This window comes from Manihot esculenta, chromosome 17 (assembly GCF_001659605.2).
Source record: "Manihot esculenta cultivar AM560-2 chromosome 17, M.esculenta_v8, whole genome shotgun sequence".
NCBI lineage: Eukaryota > Viridiplantae > Streptophyta > Magnoliopsida > Malpighiales > Euphorbiaceae > Manihot > Manihot esculenta.
Genome location: NC_035177.2, coordinates 29,035,817 through 29,050,519, shown reverse-complemented (window position 1 = coordinate 29,050,519; position 14,703 = coordinate 29,035,817). Strand labels below are relative to the sequence as shown.

Here is a 14,703-nt window from a genome sequence, read left to right as displayed (position 1 = left end):
CTTTTAACACTATGTTTGATTGCAGAGGTAAACAAGGAGACGGAGGGGTATGTAAAAATTTACATTGTAACTCTCCTTGTCCTTCTGGCCTCCCCCTTCTTATTTACACCTCCCCAGATCATCTGAACGTAGTGTAAATATATCAATTAAAAATATAAAAAATTGATTTAAAATTATTTTTTAATAATAAATTAGGTGTAATTAAAGTATTTGTTTTGTTTATTTAAGATGGTAAAACTCATAAAATATTGTTAAAGGTCAACCGGAGCTTGCTATATCAAAGTTTCAAAATAAATATTTCATTTTCTTAAATATAATATTATATTATTTTCTTGAATAATATAATATAATACATTATAAGTATCTATAAAATAAAAGAATTTAAATAATCCAAAAGAAATTGTATTTGGGTCGCTACAGAAAAAATAAACCTTTAAAGAAAAATAAAGTTACCAATTTCACCGGGTGCTGGAGTAGCTCAGTTGGTTAGAGCGTGTGGCTGTTAACCACAAGGTCGAAGGTTCAACCCCTTCCTCTAGCGTTTCTCTCTTTATCATTTTCTTTTTCATAATCAGAACTTTCTATGAAATTTTTTATTTTAAATAATGAGTAAGTGACAATAACCTCTTATTATCCAAAAAGAATGGCAGAACAGGATTACATTCCGACAGTGCTGCAACCTCCAATGTGACAAAATCTTAGAAAAATTTTACATAAAGCTACTTGCAGTGATCTGTCAAATTACTAGGCACCATCATCGTTGCATTTTTCACTTTTTTTTTTTTTCGATTGACTTGGTAAATGAGCTCCTCTGAAAAGAAAATTTGAATTGCTAAGTGCAGTGTAAGTTCCAATAGGACAAAAAGATACCATATATCTACAAGGAGTCCTAAAAAAAAAGCCCAAAAATCCAACTCTCCTCGTAAAATCAACTCACTAAATCAAAACAATTAAATAACAAAAAATAATTTATTTTAAATAAATTATTTGATAATGTTTTTTATTCCAAACACTTATTATAAGAAAATTTCATTCGCCTTTAAAACCATATTTCAAAGGGATATGAGATAATTATATAATAACATAATTAAATGAGTCTAAAATAATTATACAATAACTTAATCAAAGGGATCTAGCAAAAAGCCTCTAATGATGAAGATGAACTAGAATTACTAGAAAGAAGAGGGGGAGAGTGAGGGAGGGATTGATTGGGAGAAGAATTTGGGAGGAGGAGAAGGGGAGAGAAAAGGGTAAAGTGAGAGGATTACATTTTTTTTTTCTCTCAAAATTAAGCATTTCATTCATAATAACATGGATTATATATCAATACATTCAAATAAACATCAAAAAACTGTATGATTAGATTCTCTCTTTTATTGTTAGAGAGAGAATATTTTTTTCGTCTTTTCTAAGTCTTTTCATTTTTCTTCTTTGAATCGCCGAGTTCTACTGTCTACAAAAACTTTTGTTTTGATTCCTCATGGTCTACAGTGTTGCTCCTTCCTCACTTATGCTTTTGCAAGTATAGTTTTGGATTGGTTGTAGTTAGATCCGTGCTTAAATCGTGAGGGTTTTGATTAATCTGATGTTATATTTGTGGTTGTTTTATGAGTGTTTCCCTTCTAGACCGATGTTATTAAAGATTCAAGGAGCTCATGGTGATAGGATACTGCTTGATGCTGTAAGTCAATCCTCCATAGTTATATGAGACTACAAATATTGTAGCTATAAAGCTTCTCTTTTGTACCTTCGGATGGTTGAGCAATTCAGTCAGTTGGTGGATTATACTTTATGGGTTTATAGTAGCCTTTGGTTGCCTTTGTCTTTCTGTGAAAAAGGGACAAATCATTCTATGGTTACTTTGGTAGTTTTGGTGGTCAGCCTTCTTCCTTCTAGCGTTGTTTTTTCAAAAGGGGTTTTGGTCGAATAGAGCGAGCAGCGGTGCTTCTTGGCATTCTAGTTATTTGCCAATTTGCTTGTTTTGGCGGCAATCCATCCTCCCCTGGCCGATGGTGTTGGTTTATATCAATTGCTAGTTTGGAGGGTTGGGTTTTGGCTTTCTTGTGTATAGGTTGGGCTTTGAGGCTCCTATTTCTTTGGGTTTTATCTTATGGGCTTGTTAACATGTCTTTTGTAATCTTTACCTTATGACTTTTAATATAATTATGCATATTTAAAAAAAAAGTCCAAAAGCCGAAGAGATTGCAATCTAAAGTCTCTAAGGCTCATATAAAGAACAAAAGCCCACATAAATGATACAGACTAAACCCAAATATAAATTGAACAAAAAAAATTTTCAATCAACAAACATACCATTCCTACTCCTCTTTCTTAATATTGTCGATCATCGATGTTGATTTAATAAAATTAAAAAAAAAATCTATCTACATTAGTATAAAAGGCCATACTAAGGAACATGTAGTACGAAAAAATTCAAACAACTAATGTTTTATACCACAAGAAAAACTTGACACTAAAAATGAAAAGTACACATGCAATCTTAAATCCGAATAAAAATAATAGAAGATAATAACTTAGGAGGCCTTATAACAACTTTAGTCGCCTCACCTTTTGCTGCCTAGGATGAGAAAATTTATCCTAAATTAACAAGAATCAACGAAGGAAATGAGACGCGCTCATCAACAGTCTTGTCATACCCTCAAGCTACTATCACGAGTCTCCACTTGAAAATCGATATCAAAAACTCATAATATGATAATCTCACGAAAGCATTAATAAACACATAATAAATATAAAAAGAAAAAAAAATAAAAAGTTTATCTATCTTTATTTGGTAGGAAAAAGATAGATCCATTGGTAAGGAAGAGATAGATTCACTAAAAAAAAATTTTATATTGTCCGAATGGAAAAGAGAAATCTTTTACTAAAATGAGAAATTTAGCAACTCCAAGAAAAATTTTCCTATTTTGAGAAGAGAGAAAAACAACTTAGTAATTACATTTTATTTTATTTGATTGGATAATATGGCATAAAATTTGTAATTTAAATAGAAGAATTAGTATATCAATTAAACAAACCATTTGAGTTAATATATATAATTACATACATATGAAAGAAATTGACCGTTGCGACTTTATATAATTTCCATTTATTTTATAAAAGAGGAGACGAGGGTTTAGCCTAGAAAAACAAAACTAGCTCTTCCTCCTGCTTTTTCGAATATGGCTTGCGTTGCCCGCCACCAATTAAAACCCTCCCTCAAAACCCCTATTACTGTGTAATAGCTCCACTCTTTTACTTCACTGGAACTGCTCGAAGAACACATCTCTGTTTCTATACCTCTCTCGCGCGCGCTTTCTGCTGTCACAGTTCAAATCTGGATCTGTATTCCATGCCCAAGCTTATTATTGGGTTTCAATTTCCAAAAAAGCGCTCCTAAAACCCTAGGGGGTTTTTCCGTAAAATCTTAATCCCTATATATATTTTTTTAAATTTAGGGTTTTGTTTTTCTTCTTGGTCTTTCATAACGAAATGCCGTGGGAAGAGGATATTGTGCTCCGAGACGTGACGAATGCTGGTCTCGTCGTGAGCGACCGCATTGGGCGGGAGGTTGCTTCTCAGCTTGACCTTGAAGAGGCCCTTGAAGCTTCCAGATATGCCAGTCATCCCTATTCTACTCACCCCAGAGAGGTATTCTTACAAGCTTCTAGTATTTTATTCGGAAGAAATTGGGTAACAGTACAAAGAAAGTTCTAAATTGAGAGCATGTCTCTGTGGATGTCGTGTGTTGTTGATTATTCTTTTGCAAGTAAGTAGTTCATGATATTAGATTCAATTGCAGTGGCCTCCTTTAATTGAGTTGGTGGATACTTGGGAGTTGCCCCCTGTACTCATCGAAAGATACAATGCAGCTGGTGGAGAAGGGACGGCTTTATGTGGAATATTTCCTGAGATACGCAGGGCATGGGCATCGGTTGATAATTTCCTATTTCTATGGAGATTTGATAAGTGGTGAGTCATTCTTCACTTTAGTAATAGGCTAATCAATAAGGATACGTCTATATGTTTGGGAATGATTAAAATTTTGGGTCCATTTATTTTCAAAAAGTATGAAAAATAATTTTAAGTTTTGGTTCCATCATAATTTTTGTTTGGAAATCCATTTTTCACAACTTTTGCATTTTGCCTCTAATGAAGGGTCAAAATACCTTAGATAAATTATTATTTCTTCTGAGTTTATCCTTATCAAACTTTCATCACTGCTTTGTACTATATCAGCACCACATTAGTTCCTCATTGACTACCTTTTAATCCCTTGACCCAATGGCTAAATTGATTAATGAATGTAGAGATGAAAGTGTGTGACTGAACCAAAACTTAGGGATGTTTTCATTTATTTTTCAAAATATGGCTACCCAAGTGTTGATTATGGCATGAATATGGACAAAAAAGTAATTTCTCTAAGTAATAATTTGTCATCCTAGGGGCTTAAGTACCGAAGTAACATTCAATTGCCAATGGTAATGACTGTTCTGTTTGCCATGGAAACTCTTTATTCTGATTGAGCATGGGTTCTGAACTTCTAGTACTTCCTCAGTGCTTGAGGTGCTAGTGCTACCCTAAATTGGAGAATTTATACATCTTGCCTTTATATCTTTTTTTTTTTCAGTTTAAAATTGATTATGGATGGACAGTGGACACAAGTGCTCTATATTAGCTTCCTAACAAGCAATGTCAAAATCAGTTTAAATTTAAATTAACATGCCCCTTTTATCTGCATAAAGGGACATGGAGGTTGGCCCTGCTTTGTTTTCAGGATGAAAAAATTCTAACTTAAAGGTCTATAATGGTTAGACTAATTATGATTAATGTAAGTTCAGTGTTGAGCTTTTGATCTGACCTGAGAAAAGTTTGGATCAGCTCTTTACACATTGCTTGAGATGACTTTTCATTTGTGCTTTATTAAATTGGCTATGAGTGAGGACTCTGTAATGTTTCCCTTTTTATTGTTGCAAGGAACTGAGGAATGAGGATATTCACTGATATTTCAATTTTCAATCTCTTAATGTCATGTCACAGTGATAAGTTGGGCTTGCAGGTTATATTTCAAAGTAGTTGCCTTAAATGGTCATAAACAAACTTGAATTTTTTTTCCTTTCCCATGAATATAAAATTAGTGGATATTGGATTTCCATGTTTAGAAAAGAACTTGATGATTTGTGATCTTATGAAATATCGCCTGCTTTTCTATATACAATCTATATTGGTATAGGCATATAAGAGTTCTCATTTATGGTAATACTAGTGCAAAGTTTCTAGTTTCCACAGGGTAGTACTCATCTTGCTTGCATGATTCACTACTTTGGTCCCTTCCAGCCCTATTCCTCTATTTTCTATTTTTTCAAACTGTTTGATCTTGCCTCTCTATGCAAGTCTCTCTTCCTCTATATCTCTTTCTCTCTTGCTTCCTGAGCATGTCATCATTATCACTGTTGTTGACTACTTATCATAATAAAAATTGCAATCTTATTCTTTGTTGTTTTTGTGGCATAACATTCTATTCATGATTAGGGATGGACAGTGTCCTGAATACAGTGGGAAGGAGCAAGCCATTTGTGCTGTAGGCCTTGCCAAATCTAAACCTGGTGTTTTTGTTGAAGCTATTCAGTATCTTTTAGTTTTAGCCACTCCTGTTGAGGTAATAACTCGAATCTTTCTTCTATTTTCCATAGAATTCTATTTTTTTAATCTGTCTTTTAGATTGGATGGCCTTGTTATATTCTTAGCTTTCAACTTACTTCTATGGTATTGATGTGTTATTAATACATCAGTTATCAAGCCAATAACAGCTGGGAGTTTTATTTGTCTTCATATTTCATTGCTTCCCACTGCCATGGTATGCACTGTTATACTACTCATGCCAATATTTGTTGGAGGTTGTTAAATTTATTCTTTATGTATCATCACTTTTGTATGCAATGGTTATTACTTTGCACTGAGAGATTGAAGTATAAACTGTACTGTTAATTTGAAGTTTGATATCATATTATTCAAGTTATCGTTTGTTATATATTCAATTTGTTATTATTTCCCACATAAAATAGATTTGCAGTCATTGAAATTTCTGGATTTGATGCCAGTTCATGCATGTTACTAAGTTTAAAGGATAGCTAATTGGTCCATAGATTTAATGGCATGGATTAATGCATGATCTGCTTTATGCTAGTCTGACGACTTAGCAAAGTAATCATTATAAAGCTTCTCTTGAATAAGTTGTTTTTATGTTGGCTTTATGATCACCCAAAAATTGCAATTACGTGGTACTTCAAAACAAATGCTGAGTTCGTTCCATGTTTTTGTGACTCCTTACTTTTAAAACAGTGCTTTTTTCTTGTAAAAGAACCAATAGTGAGGATTGTATTCTCTCCTACCTGAAAGGAATTTCAACTCTGTTCGGTTCTTATTAAGGCATCATATTTCCATCCATAGTGAAGCTTGATGACTACCCTTACCCTGGTCATGTTACTTTATCAACATAGTATCAAGTGCTTTTAAGTTGTTACTAAACTTTAGGTTTTAGTTTATAAATTAAAAAAGGGGGAAGGAATCAAGGATTCTTCTAATGCCTTTTCTAACATTATCCTGTTGCTAATATTTTCTCTAGTTTAGTCATTGGCTTTAACTATCTTATTGATCTGTATTAGCCTTTTCTTGTTATCAGCTGATTCTTGTAGGAGTATGCTGTTCTAGTGGGGGTGATGGTACTGATCCATATGCAGAAGTTTCACTACAGCCTTTGCCGGAGTACACAGTCCCATCTGATGGGGTTACTATGACTTGTATTACATGTACTGATAAAGGTCGTATCTTCTTGGCTGGGCGTGATGGTCATATTTATGAGTTGCATTACACAACTGGTTCTGGTTGGCATAAAAGATGTCGAAAGGTTTGTCTCACTGCAGGATTGGGTAGTGTCATCTCAAGGTAAGTTGTGTCTGTAAACGCTTTGGACTTCTGTGGTGTCATCACTTCTCCCAGTTATGTCACAGTGACTTTACTTGCAATATTAATACATCATCATTTTTTATTATTGTATGAAGTGTGACATAAAATTGAAGTTGAAGACATTTAAGAGTCATTGGATGATGGGTACTTTGGTTTAATATAAGCAACTTTCATATAACCATCTATCTCTGAGTGACTCAGCTCTCAAATTTTTCATTGAAAATGAAACATTATTTATACCTACTGTCTGTTAACATTAAGTATGCTTTCTTTTTTCCAGGTGGGTTGTACCAAATGTATTTAAGTTTGGAGCTGTTGATCCTATTGTTGAAATGGTTTTTGATAATGAAAGGCAGATTCTGTATGCAAGAACTGAAGAGATGAAACTTCAGGTTTTCCTTCTAGGACCAAACGGAGATGGGCCATTGAAGAAAGTGGCAGAAGAAAGAAATTTGTTTAGTCACAGGGATGTACATTATGGAGGTAGACAGTCAACAGGACCAAGAGCCCCAAACAGATCTGTGAAGCCATCTATTGTTTGCATCTCACCCTTATCCACACTGGAGTCTAAGTGGTTGCACCTTGTTGCTGTATTATCAGATGGCAGAAGGATGTACCTTTCCACTTCTCCATCTACTGGCAGTAATGGCACTGTTGGAGGTTTGGGACGACTCAATATTACTCATCAGAGACCAAACTGTTTAAAAGTTGTAACAACTAGACCTTCTCCTCCTATAGGGGTCAGTGGTGGACTCACTTTTGGAGCCATATCTCTTGCCAGTAGAACTCCAAATGAGGATCTCACAATAAAGGTTGAAACAGCATATCATTCTGCTGGAACTCTTGTCCTGTCTGATTCCTCACCACCAACCATGTCTTCTCTAGTTATTGTGACTAAGGACTCAAGTTCACAATCAGGTACTTTAGGAACAAGCACAAGGAGTTCTCGAGCTTTACGAGAACTTGTGTCTTCCCTACCTATTGAGGGTCGAATGCTTTTTGTGGCAGATGTCCTGCCCTTACCAGATACAGCTGCCACTGTGCAGTCATTATATTCAGAAGTAGAATTTTTTGGATTTGAAAGTTTAGGGGAGTCCTGTGAAAAGGCATCTGGAAGACTTTGGGCTAAAGGTGACCTTTTTACACAGCATATACTTCCAAGGCGGAAAATTGTTGTTTTTAGTACTATGGGAATGATGGAAGTAGTGTTTAATAGGCCTGTTGACATTCTGCGAAGGCTGTTTGAGGCTAACTCACCTAGATCGATCTTGGAAGATTTCTTCAATCGTTTTGGTGCTGGTGAGGCAGCTGCAATGTGCTTATTATTAGCTGCGAGGATAGTTCATTCTGAGACTCTTATAAGCAATGCTGTTGCTGAGAAGGCAGCAGAAACATATGAGGATCCAAGAGTTGTTGGAATGCCACAACTTGAAGGGTTCAATGCACTATCAAACACTAGAACGACAACAGGGGGTTTTAGCATGGGGCAGGTTGTTCAGGAGGCAGAGCCTGTATTTTCAGGCGCACATGAAGGGCTTTGCTTGTGCACATCAAGATTACTGTTCCCTCTCTGGGAACTCCCTGTGTTTGTTACCAGAGGGGGATTGGGTTCATCTGATGTGACATCCGAAAGTGGAGTAGTAACATGCAGACTCTCTGTTGGGGCTCTGCAAATCCTTGAAAATAAGGTTCGTTCTTTAGAGAAGTTCTTAAGGTCCAGAAGAAATCAGAGAAGGGGGCTTTATGGCTGTGTGGCTGGTTTAGGAGACGTGACCGGTTCTATATTGTATGGAACTGGTTCAGACCTAGGTAGTGGTGACAGAAATATGGTGAGGAACTTGTTTGGTGCCCATTCACGGAACATTGAGTCTACTGCTGGTGTTACAGCAAGTAAACGGCAACGATTACCTTATAGTCCTGCAGAATTGGCTGCCATGGAGGTAGGCACTTCACACTTAATATATTCACATATAGCTTTATTTGTCATTTTTCTTTTTCTGAGGAAGCAATCGCTATGCTACAGGTCAGAGCAATGGAGTGTATCAGGCAGTTGCTTCTTAGATCTGGTGAAGCATTGTTTCTTCTACAGCTTATTTCGCAGCATCACGTGGCACGCTTGGTTCAGGGGTTTGATGCAAATTTACTACAAGCACTGGTTCAATTAACATTCCATCAACTAGTTTGTTCTGAGGAAGGAGACCGCATTGCTACAATGCTAATATCTGCACTAATGGAGGTGAATACGTTCATATAACCTTTCAAAAATTACTTCACAGAAAAGTTTCTTATTTTGAATGGACATCACTTTTCTTTTATTTCTAGATTGTAAATTTTGATACTATTATCCTTCATTACATGTCATTTCCTGAACTGATGTGTTCATTGCTCCAGTATTATACTGGTCCTGATGGCAGAGGAACAGTAGATGATGTTAGTGGTAGATTACGGGAAGGTTGTCCAAGCTATTTCAAGGAGTCAGATTACAAGTTTTTCTTGGCTGTGGAATGTCTTGAAAGAGCTGCTGTAACTTCAGACCCTGTGGAGAAGGATAATCTTGCTAGAGAGGCCTTCAATTTTTTGAGTAAAGTTCCAGAGTCTGCTGATTTAAGAACTGTTTGCAAAAGGTTTGAGGACTTGAGGTGAGTATATATTGAGGCAAAGACTAAAATAAGTTCCGAGACTTGTATCTTAAACCAAAAATGAATTTCTGTGCAGATTTTATGAAGCTGTGGTATGCTTGCCTCTGCAGAAAGCCCAGGCTTTTGATCCTGCTGGTGATGCTTTCAATGATCAAATTGATGAATCTATTAGAGAACATGCAATTGCTCAACGTGAACAGTGCTATGAGATAATTACTAGTGCATTACGTTCTCTTAAGGGTGAATCTTCACAAAGGGAGTTTGGATCTCCAGTAAGGCCTGCTGCCATGCGACCAGTGCTTGATCAGGCTTCTCGGAAGAAATATATCTGCCAAATTGTTCAACTTGGTATTCAATCACCTGACAGACTCTTTCATGAGTATCTGTACCGGACTATGATTGAATTGGGCCTTGAAGATGAGCTACTGGAGTATGGAGGTCCTGATTTAGTGCCGTTCCTGCAAAATGCTGGCCGTGAACCATTGCAGGAGGTAAAGGTTGTCTAACTAAAGTGGAGATCTGTTCTATTACACATCTCTTTGTGGATCACGCAATTGGATAGTGTCTAATGTCTAAACTTAATAATTGGAAATTGGAACATACTATATTCTTTCTGCAAAACTTTAACGTGATCCATATTTTTGTCATTGTCTCATAGGTCCGAGCTGTTTCTAAAATATCCACAACTTCTCCCTTTGGTCATTCCAAAGCATCCATCACATCTACTCAAGCAAAATACTTCGATCTGTTGGCACGGTATTATGTCTTGAAGAGGCAGCATATGCTTGCAGCACACATATTGCTGAGACTGGCTGAAAGGCGCTCAACTGATGCAAGAGATGTTCCTAGTCTTGAACAGAGGTCATTAGTCTCTTTAAACTTATCTGCTTCCATTTTTTAGTCTCTGTCACTCTCCCTCTGTTACTGTTAATCAGGACAGTGTGTTTTTCTGATACATTTCTGTCTTGCTATTTCTTGGGGTTAGGGTTGGTTGTGATCATAATCCAATTTAAAGTAGCCTGTGGTTTAACCTATTTGAGGTAAACAGATATACCAAATGGTGCCTAGTTAAACATATAAGAAGACCAGGAATTATGTTTGCCTAGTGAGGTTGTGCCTCAGCAAGCCCTTGGTCCTGTTGACTTCAGTTGACTTTCTGTTGATGAGTGCAATCATAATGATACCTAGATCACATGAACAACTAGAATGACTGAGCCTTAATCCCAAACTAGTTGGAGTTGGCTATATGGATCCTTTTCGCATTCATCCTTGTTGGAGACTGGTTCTACAGCAAACCTAAATCACATGAAATATATGAAAATGCACACAGAAGCACATTCTCATATACAAAAGGTTAGGGGCACATACAATATTACAAGGGCTGATACTGAGTAGGACATCTTCTGGCCTATCCAATTTGCTTAATCATTTCAATATGGATTCACTAGTGAATAGAAAGGATCAAACCAACTCAAATTGTGTCTTTCTTCATTTCATGGAATTTAAATATTCGATCTTTTCCATTAAACAATAGGTGTAACAAGTCATTTCATTTTGTCAATGCCAGGCGCCAATACTTAAGCAATGCTGTCCTACAGGCAAAGAATGCAAGTGATAGTGGTGGTTTGGTAGGTTCCACAAGGGGTGCAGGTGCACTGGACAGTGGGTTGCTAGATTTGCTTGAGGGGAAGCTTGTGGTTCTTCGGTTTCAAATAAAAATAAAAGAGGAACTGGAGGCTATAGCTTCTGTGTTACAATCTTCATCTAGCATGTCTGAGCCCATCCAAGATGGATCAGTCGCTGATAACAATGCCAATGTGGAGTATGCAAAAGTTGCACAGGAAAAAGCCAATGAACTATCGTTGGATTTAAAAAGCATTACACAACTATATAATGAATATGCAGTTCCTTTTGAACTCTGGGAGGTACATCTATCTCTTGCTTTCTCATTCTTCTTTTATCAGACTATTGAATTTCTATTCAGAGTGTTGAGGGGTAATTGGTTTATGTCTTTTTTCCCCCCCCCCCCTTTCAGGTATGCCTTGAGATGCTTTACTTTGCAAATTATTCTGGTGATGCTGATAGTAGCATTGTAAGAGAAACCTGGGCTAGACTAATGGATAAAGCTCTTTCAAGTGGTGGGATTGCTGAAGCGTGTTCAGTATTGAAGAGGGTTGGTTCCCACATATACCCTGGAGATGGAGCTGTTTTACCTTTAGACACTTTATGTCTTCACCTTGAGAAGGCTGCTTTGGTAAAGTTTAATTCCATACGTATATATGTGCTTTGCTATCAACTGAATCTTTGGGATTGCTGTACCATTTATTCTGTTTTACCAGAATTATTGAAGTATTTTTATTTTATTGTTGCAGGAGAGACTGGAGTCAGGGGTTGAATCTGTTGGAGATGAAGATGTAGCAAGAGCTCTTCTTGCAGCTTGCAAGGGTGCAACTGAACCTGTCCTGAATGCATATGATCAGTTGTTGTCAAATGGAGCTATTTTGCCATCTCCCAACCTTAGGTTACGCCTTCTTCGATCAGTGCTAGTGGTACTGCGAGAGTGGGCAATGTCTGTTTTTGCACAGAGGATGGGTACAACAACAAGTGGAGCTTCCCTGATATTAGGCGGAACATTCTCACAGGAGCAAACAACAGTCATTAACCAGGGTATTCGTGATAAGATCACAAGTGCTGCTAACAGGTGACCATGTCCTTTTAGCTACTACAATATTTTTGCTCCTTGCTCCTTTTATGTTATGTATGATAGACAAATTCCTTGGCATGAAACAAGAGTGGTTACAATCTGATACTCTACTGTTTCATAAAAATGATGGACAGATACTCATGAAAAGTCTGAGAGATCCTAGATCTGGTCTTATATTTGACTTCATGATACTAATTAAAGGAATATAGGATAAAGACTATCAGGATCAGAGTTGTGCCAAGTTCAGAAATTATCTGGTTGACTTTTATGATGTTCAGGTAGTATGACCTGGTTGCCTTGGATAGCCAAGAATGAGATGGCACAGGCTAACAGGTCTTTTTTGCCTTGGGTTTTGGCTGCATAACGAGTTTAGGTACTTATTGTCTACCATAATTGTTGTTTTAGGAGTAGTCCTATGTGGTGGACTAAATTTGTACTTGAACAGTTCATATCCAAAGTGCTTTTAAGTATTAGTGCTATAGCTTTTTGGGGTGCTTCTGACAAGGTATTTTTTGTTGCCCCCGCTTCTTGCATGAAATACTTGAGGCTGTGATAAAATTTTTGGGAAAGTAGAGTAGACAACTGGACGTACTAGCAAATAGTAATGGTCCTCAAAGCAAATCAGGCATTTGAATTTTCTTTCATCTGTATTATAGATCAAGCAATGAACCTTGAGCCCTCAGAAGCTGTCATGGATTTTTCAAAACAGCCTGTTTTCAGTTTTCTGATATAGATATGTGGTGTAGTCAAGGAAGACTGGATTTTTAGGAATTATTTGTATTTAATTTTAATTGTAAAATTAAAGTTTTTTAAGTTTAGGTTTCTAATATTTGGAAACGGTTAGAAATATTTAGAATTCATATGAAGTTAGAATTTCCTAGTTATATTGGTTCAGTATTTTCTTATTTTGGAATTTCCAATCCTAGCAATAGTAGGACTATTTACTAGTCTATCAATGCCTATGTTATTTTAGGTAGTGTGCTAGAGATTGTTTTTGACAATTTGAAAATTAATAAGAATTTTGAGAGCCTTTTATTCCCTTTTTCCTTTTGATTTTTTTTTAGTTCTACATCAATGTGGCAATTTGATCGCATTTCACGTTTATGGCTGAGAATTTTATCGTTCTAAACTTGAATGAGAAAGCTAGTATAAGTAACTCATTCTTTCTCTCTATATATATATCTATATACATATATATATATATTAGGCCTCCCCATTTTATGTCTGCGATTCCATTCGTGTTTTGCAGCCTTATTATTGGATTATCATTAGCTGATATTTGGATGTGATTAGGACAAAAGTATTTCATTAAATTTGCCTTTTTTTTTAAATAGATTCCATTTGCTTGCTTGAGACTTGAGAGGAGGAAAAATTGTCCCTCATTTGTCATTTCGGGATTGTCTTGATAAAATCTCTGTTTACTTGGGGGGGAAAAGGAATTGGGCATTTCAGCCTCTGATTCCAAGTATTCTGTTGCTGATGAACTTTTGGGTAGCAGGTACATGACAGAAGTGAGGAGGTTGCCACTTCCCCAGAGCAAAACTGAGGCTGTTTACCGAGGATTTCGAGAACTTGAAGAGTCTCTGATAAGTCCTTTTTCTTTTGATCGATTCTAATTCTTTTATGCTCCATGTGTTGTATGAAATGTTTCTTCTCACAAAAAATAAGCTAATAGTGTTGGTGTCTATGTAACATTATGCTTCGAATTCTTTACCATTCTTGTAAAATTAACCCTTGTTTCATAGAGAAGAATTGCTAGAATCCAAATTCTGATGCCAACTCCAAAGGGGATGGAGGTTGCTAGATTTGAAGCTGTGATTTCTTACAATAGGATGCAGGCACTCGACCAATGAACTACTAGCCTAATGGCAATGAGAGATTCATGTCTGGTACATGCATTCACTTGAAAGAATTCATCATTAAACTTGTATTATAAATCGTCCATTTTCCTTCCCCATTTAATTGCTTTTGATATTAATGTGATGAATACTAAAATCCTTTTAGAACGAGTTGTTATACTGCCATATTTGTAAACAAAACCTTTTGATCTGGTGGGGAAGAGTGTTGAATGTTCGTTAGAAGTGACAGTGACTTGATTCTTTTTCAATTGCGAGGGTGGAACTTGGCCTTCATTGAAACGGCCTCGTTTGCCAAATTAATTTTTTCAATGTTGAGACGTTTAGGAAAAAGCTAAAATCAAATTTTCTAATATCAATTTGAACAAATTAATTTAACAAAACTTAAACACAATAACAATATTATTAATAATAAAGAAAACAAAATAAATGTATAGGTAATTTTATTAATAAGTGTAGTAAAAAAGTTTAATCCGTTATCTGAATTACAGAAAATATATAAGAATTTAATTCAATACAACCTTTTCTTTTTTAAAAA

General features: G+C 36.0%; 1 protein-coding gene and 1 non-coding gene across 3 annotated transcripts; both read left to right on the top strand.

The window, feature by feature from the left end:
• Positions 1–467: 467 nt before the first annotated feature.
• Positions 468–541, top strand: TRNAN-GUU. Its single transcript has one exon. It is a non-coding gene; the product is annotated as a tRNA-Asn (tRNA).
• A 2,592-nt stretch (positions 542–3,133) lies between these two features.
• On the top strand, positions 3,134–14,362 carry LOC110604541 (nuclear pore complex protein NUP155). 2 transcript variants are annotated; one of them, XM_021742745.2, is made up of 13 exons: positions 3,134–3,651; positions 3,803–3,972; positions 5,533–5,659; positions 6,683–6,945; positions 7,247–8,906; positions 8,990–9,202; positions 9,358–9,605; positions 9,682–10,096; positions 10,264–10,466; positions 11,173–11,530; positions 11,641–11,859; positions 11,978–12,306; positions 13,808–14,362. In XM_021742745.2, the coding sequence occupies exons 1-13, from the start codon at positions 3,493–3,495 to the stop codon at positions 13,923–13,925; spliced, it is 4,482 nt and encodes a 1,493-aa protein (XP_021598437.1). In that variant the 5' UTR covers positions 3,134–3,492; the 3' UTR covers positions 13,926–14,362. The 2 variants fall into 2 exon arrangements, with proteins under 2 accessions (XP_021598437.1, XP_043808453.1); XM_043952518.1 differs by lacking the exon at positions 3,134–3,651 and having other exon boundaries at positions 3,845–3,972; positions 5,543–5,659.
• Positions 14,363–14,703: the final 341 nt, after the last annotated feature.

What these genes read in the sequence shown, in the direction of transcription:
- LOC110604541 (XM_021742745.2), top strand. Translation starts at nt 3,493, where the DNA reads ATGCCGTGGGAAGAGGATATTGTGCTCCGAGACGTGACGAATGCTGGT. An exon ending in TTTTAGCCACTCCTGTTGAG is followed by an intron (nt 5,660 to 6,682) that starts GTAATAACTCGA and finishes TCTTGTTATCAG; the next exon opens with CTGATTCTTGTAGGAGTATG. An exon ending in GCCGTGAACCATTGCAGGAG is followed by an intron (nt 10,097 to 10,263) that starts GTAAAGGTTGTC and finishes ATTGTCTCATAG; the next exon opens with GTCCGAGCTGTTTCTAAAAT.